This window comes from Lynx rufus, unplaced genomic scaffold (assembly GCF_022079265.1).
Source record: "Lynx rufus isolate CCGP_SWC_20201006 ecotype Redwood Valley unplaced genomic scaffold, mLynRuf1.p SCAF_8, whole genome shotgun sequence".
Classification (NCBI taxonomy): Eukaryota; Metazoa; Chordata; class Mammalia; order Carnivora; family Felidae; genus Lynx; species Lynx rufus.
The window spans coordinates 101,867,873-101,874,231 of record NW_025814896.1 but is presented as its reverse complement, the minus strand read 5'-3'; the positions used below and the strand labels follow the sequence as shown (position 1 = coordinate 101,874,231).

Sequence of the window (6,359 nt, the reverse complement as noted above, 5' to 3'; positions counted from 1 at the left end):
ACATATATGTAAGCATACATATACACACAAATTTACATTTCATGGAGGATTAGCACATTAAAGTCGCGGGGACTTAGGGCTTTGCACTTGACTGACCTCCACTAATGTTTGCTGAATTAGAGCAAACCACTGCTGTGCCCATCCTGGTTTTTTTATCGTTGACCATTGCTCCTAGCAGTTAATGTTTGAACCTGGCCATAAAGGAGTCGACAGCTGCTGACCTATGGCCAACATTCGAAGCGGAAGGAGCCCCCTATAAATCAGCCCACACTGGACATCGCAGCCCACAGAGCTGCAGATCAGCTGTGGAGGGAGCCTCATCGCCACCATGAACTTCTCCGGCAAGTACCAACTACAGAGCCAGGAAAACTTTGAGGCCTTCATGAAGGCAGTCGGTAAGTGCTGGGCGGGACGCCAAGGCTGGGGGTCATGGCGATGAGGGTCTGGCCCTGCCAGGGGTAGCGAATCAGAGTCTCGATGCTGGGATGGGAGGAAAGTTTCAGGCTCTGCACAGGCCAGAGGCCATGTGGTGCATCCTCTGCAGATATCTGTGGCTTGTGCTAGTATCACTCACTGGACGAGGCTACTTCATAGGCAAGTGGAAAGCACCAAGCTAGGGGCTGATCTGGATCGAAGCAATCTCTGCTGGTACCTCACTGTGTGAGCCTACTCATTCATTCATTCATTCATTCATTCTTCTAACATTGATTCAACTCCAATCATATGCCATGTTGGATGGATACCAGGGAGACAGATAACCATGAGCCACATTTCCAAGTCACAGTTTACAGACAGACAAAGAGACGAGATAGATGCAATAAAGTATCCCCTGATGTGTACTGAGCACTGACTCACTGCCAAGCACTGTGCTAGGCCCTTCACATGTAATAAATCCTCACCACAAATCTCTAAGTTGGGTACTAGTATTTTTCCCATTTCACAGTCAAGACAACTGAGGCCTAAGAAGGTTAAGTGATCCTGAGCAAGTTCATACAGGCAGGAGTGTCTGCCTTGGGATTTGAAGTAGAGGCTGGTTCCAGAGACCCAACTCTAATCCCCTGTGACTCCCAGAGTCATGTGCAGAAGGATGAGGTGCTCGCGGGAGGGCATGGATGGAAGGCTTGGTGGTGGTGAAGGTGAGCCTAGGCTGGGCCTTGGAAGATGAGCGAATGTCCCCTAGGGGACAGGGAGAGGGGAATGTGCTCCAGGTAGCGGGAACCCTCTGAATAAAGGGTCGATGTGCCAAAGAAGGGTGCCCAGGAGGGACAGGGTGGGGAAGACAGAAGGCAGGAGAGGAGGACCCTCAGGGATAGGCAAGGGCTAGGCTCTTCTCCTATAGGGTGTCATATCATCTCTCTTTCGAATCCTTTACCTGGGCCATAGGACACTCCACCCCCACTGACACTGCACGTGGACCTCAATTTGTTTAACAGTATAGATATGGCCTGAAATTTGTGAAGCTCTGTCCCAGGGTGAGGGACTCCCACTGTGCCTTCCTCAAGAGCCTCGACAGCAGAGGCTGAGGCAGGGGTAGGGGAAGGAGGCTTTGTGGACACAACCCCAGCTTGTGAGTGTTGCCCCGGCACCTTATTCGTAGCTGCTCCTCTCACTCTCAAGTAGGGACCTGGCTCAGAAAACGAACCGTGTAGTCAGTCTGGGTGTGGAGAATGGCACGCTGACACTCAGAGAGCAAAGTCTGGCGTGAGGAGGGAGAGCGAGCGAGAACCAGGGTGCTCACCAGAGGACAGGTTCTGCGGGACCCAGGAGTGTCCTCTTTACAACCCTCCTGGCAAAACAGCAGACCGCCAGGTCAGACCGAGGCAGGCCACCAACCTTTCCCTTCAGAGGTCAGCCCATGTTGCTCACAGGACTTGGTTCGTGCCTGCGGTCTCTGGGGGGGCACGGCGCCTCCCCCCCTGCCCCGCACCACAAAGTTTTTCTGTGACCGTCGCCTGGCAATCCCCACCTCTGCTCATCTCTGAACCTCACATGGTTTCCACCAGGTCTGCCTGACGAACTCATCCAGAAGGGGAAGGACATCAAGGGGGTGTCAGAGATCGTGCAGAACGGGAAGCACTTCAAGCTCACCATCACCACGGGGTCCAAAGTGATCCAAAATGAGTTCACTTTGGGGGAGGAGTGTGAGCTGGAGACCATGACTGGGGAGAAGGTCAAGGTAGGAGGTGCCCCCTCGAGCCACCCTCTGGTTCTGGAACTTTCCTTGGAAACTGGCCGCAGGGCTTCATCCCACCAGGCTCTCACCTCACAGTCCCCACCATGGATACCTTATCTCTGAACCCACCTCTGGGCTGGGAGGCAGAAAGACAAGACAGCTCTAGGGAAGAAGCTCTAAGGAAACCCTTCCTGTTTTCCTGTGACTGGGTGGGTGCTCTGACCCAAGAACCCGAGCTCTCCCATGTGGAGGATATGGGGGGACCAGTCACAAGTTCTCCCAGGCCCAGACAAGCAGGAGTCAGCGAAAAACCCTAAGCAGAGCTGTGATGTCATCCCTGAGCCCAAAGGAAACTGGCCTTGCTGATCCTAGAGCTGCTAGTCATGGGGAGAGACTTCCTGGAGGAGGGGCTGGCGATATCAAGAATACCAGAATACCAAGACCCCAGGCAGGCCCTCAGACTGAGTCCGGGCCCCTGGCCTCAGCTACCTCATCTGTAAAATGGGCACAGACACCCTTCCCTGACTGAAGGCAGCGGGCAGGGCACCATCATTCCGCTGGGCTGTGGCTCAGGGTGTGCAGTAAGAGCTAGGTGTAGACTATGGGAGTGGTCAGAAGGAGATGGCAGAGAAATCCAGGGGGCAGGAGGCTCCTCACTAGAGACCTCTCTTCCTCCTTGGGAAAGTCCACACACCCCCAGCACAGCCAACGCCACAGAGCAGCCATCTTTACCCTTCCCCTCCAGACAACTTTATGCATCGGCCTCAGCATGCTGGCCTTTTTACCTCTTCTGATGGCCTCTTATTTCCGCTTCTCCAGATATAACATCACAGCTCAGGAAATCTGTAACAGGAAATTGTCTTGAGAGGCCCATAGTAAGGGGCAAGCCCTTACAGGTTTTACCACAGTGTCTTTTTCTAATTGTCTATCCTGGAGGCAAATTTCTAACTTTGGCCAGGGTCTTCTGTTACTTGCTGGGTTTCTGTTGCTTCTTCCTGGGCGCATAAGGCTTGAAACAGAGACCACGATAGAAAATATAAACATGCCAGAAGGAATACATACCAAAGCTAAATATGTGTTTTCCCAACTGGCCAGTAGTTGGAATTTTGCTACTACCTCTTTCCATCAGCTTGGACAATTAAGATTTTACTGATTTTATTTTAGTGCTTGTAGTCGACACCACTTCGGTGTCCTATGCTCATTTCTAGTTCACATATCATAAATCAAAAGTTTTTGGGGCCCCTGGGTGGCTCCTTCGGTTAAGAGGCCGACTTCAGCTCAGGTCATGATATCACGGTTCATGGGTTCGAGCCCCGTGTCAGGCTCTGTGCTGACAGCTCGGAGCCTGGAGCCTGTTTCGGATTCTGTGTCTCCCCCTCTCTCTGCCCCTCCTCAGCTCGCAATCTGTCTCTGTCTCTCTCAAAAATAAAATTAAAAACGTTAAAAAAAAATAAAAAAAATAAAAGTTTGACAAAAGGAGCCCTGACATTTTCTTTAGGTTTTAAATTTTTATCTAATTTGTATTTATTTTTGAGAGACAGAAAGAGGCAGAGTGTGAGCAGGGGAGGGGCAGAGAGAGAGAGACAGAGACACAGAATCTGAAGCAGGCTCCAGGCTCCGCAAGCTGTCAGCACAGAGCCCAATGCAGGGCTTGAACCCACGGGAGATCATGACCTGAGGCAAAATCTGACCCTTAACCAACTGAGCCACCCAGGCGCCCCTTCTTTAGCTTTTAAATGAACCTCCCATCTTTAGAGCTGGAGAACAAGGGGGTATGCTAGGCTGAGGTTGCCGTAAGCAGAGACCCCCGCAGGGGAGGAGCCAGCCTCATCAGCGAGACGTTCCTCACAGGTCATCCCTTCTGTCTCCTGCAGGCAGTGGTTCAGATGGAAGGTGACAATAAGCTGGTGACAACTTTCAAAGGCATCAAGTCTGTGACCGAACTCAATGGCGACATAATCACCAACGTAAGTTGGCCCTCTGAGCTTATGGTTCCCGGTGCTTGAGGGGAGGGGAGAGGTAGAGGGGGGAGGAGCTCTATCACCTTTCCTGTTGTCAGTCTCTGCTACCACTTACTGAGGACCCATTATGTTCGGCACTTTACACACATTCTATCTACCCAACAACCCTAAGTTTTCTAAGTGGGGAAACTGAGGCAACACACAGCCAGGGAATGGCAGAACTAGGGTTCCTCTGATCTGGGCCTGTCACACAGGGCCGTCCTCCACAGCTGTACCCTGCACAACCCTACAGGGAGCCACTCCCATTATAGATGGTGTAGACTTGTATTCTTATTACCATCTTGAAGTGCATGTCAGTTAACCGTCTTGTTCTGACAAAATTAGTGCAGTGTATTTGGATAGTTTCCCAGCAGATAGAAGTATAGTATCTTGAGGAAGGGGCGTCCTTTTTTAATTCACCCAAGACCCCCCATGTGTTGGAGGTGGGCCCCAGCTGGTGCTTCTCCACCTCTCCTGAGTTCCTTCAGTCTGCCCTTCCGTCCCCACTTTCCAGGTCAGGGTCAACCCCCCGTTCTTCCTTCTCTCCTCATTGCTGTCTCCTTTCTTCCACCCATACCCAAATGGGATGGGGCAACAAGAGGTGCTTGGTAGGACGAGCCACTGTTCGTGCGTGGCCCTCCTTTCTCAGTCGCCACTGGGATGTGGCCACAAGACTTGCTCACAGGCATTTACGAGGAGAATCATATTCATAGCAGCTTCGTGGCAGCTTATCAGAATGGCACACACCAGTTGTGCAATCCTCCTTGGTGCCTGACTGTCGACCATGTCCTATCCCTGATTTGGGGGTGAATAGTACAGTGTTTCTCCTGCAGTTATATTCCCATGGCTCTTCTTTGCTTTGGGGAGTAACAGAAGGCAGAACACTACCCAGGGAGTCTGTTGCACCCCTGTTCAAGTGGGAAAAATCCCTCAACTAGGGAGGGTGTGAGAGTCAGCCAGGAAACATGTGGTCCCACCCCTGTTGGACACATTCACAGCACATCAGGAAGGTGCCAGAAGGAGGAAGGGAGATGAGCCTAGACTCAGTTCTGGCCAAAGTCCTTTGATAGGCTTTTTTTGTACTTTGATATGCATTTGATAGCTCCCCTAATCTTTCCCTCTGCTGCGAGGGAGGCAGGCTGAGGGATTTAATAGACAGGCTGACCTGTCCAAGGTCACCCAGCTAATGAGCTATAGAACCATGGTTCAAACCTAGTTCTTTCCATTCTATTCCATTGCTGCTGAAGCTAAGGGGCTCCTTTGTAACCCTGATGACATTACCCTGTGTCATTGTCACAGACCTGTTCAAGAGAACCAGTGGGGGGCAGTGGTGGTGGGGTCATGTGGAAGAAAGGAACGTCCCTCAAAAATTCAAAAACTGGTTAATCCAATGGTCCAATGCTTTTATATGCTTCATAGCTCTTTGGGAGGAAAATTTTGCAATACCTACTATGTTCCAGGCTACGTGCTTACGTGTGTTTCCATGCACATGTGCTCTTGGTCCTCAACATGTGTTTGGTACGTAGTAAGCAGGCACTCAATGAAACTGAGAAATTGGACTGGACTGGACCCATTTGGATGGTCTTGCCCTAACTGCCATTGATATAGAAAGGAATTCACTAAAAGGCAGGACAACTCTCCACATGAGGAAGTGAAGTGACCAAGATCTGGCATGGGATTTTAGAAAAGACTGCCAACCCTTCCTCTGGTCCTATAGAAAACTTCGGGTTGTTTCTCATGCTAGCATATTTGGGATGATTTTGTAGCCTTAATTACCTTTTGCAACTCCACATCAGATGAACATTTTGTGATTTTTTTCTTTTTTTTTTTTTTGACTTTCAGACCATGACACTGAATAACATTGTCTTCAAGAGAATCAGCAAGAGAATTTAGACAAGTCTGCATTTCATATTCTTTTACTGTGTAAAATTAATGTAATAAAGTGAACTTTGTTTTAAAAAAAAAGTATTTTCTTCTCGACAGCCTGTCATTGATGGTGCTATGAGTATCAGTGTGCATTGACCACCTATATCTTTGTAAACCTTGATCATCTGCAGGTTCCATCCTGCTGGGTCAAGTCTGAAGGGTGATTCTCACCCTGAAAGTGGACCCTAGGCTGCCCACTCAAGTGACCCTACAGGGAACCCAAGATGTGGCTGGATGTGTATAGCAGCCCTGGAATGACG

General features: G+C 50.1%; 1 protein-coding gene across 1 annotated transcript; it reads left to right on the top strand.

Annotated features, from left to right (window-relative positions):
* Nucleotides 1–328: 328 nt before the first annotated feature.
* On the top strand, nucleotides 329–6,066 carry FABP1 (fatty acid binding protein 1). Its single transcript, XM_047067661.1, has 4 exons — nucleotides 329–395; nucleotides 2,004–2,176; nucleotides 4,048–4,140; nucleotides 6,016–6,066. The coding sequence occupies exons 1-4, from the start codon at nucleotides 329–331 to the stop codon at nucleotides 6,064–6,066; spliced, it is 384 nt and encodes a 127-aa protein (XP_046923617.1).
* Nucleotides 6,067–6,359: the final 293 nt, after the last annotated feature.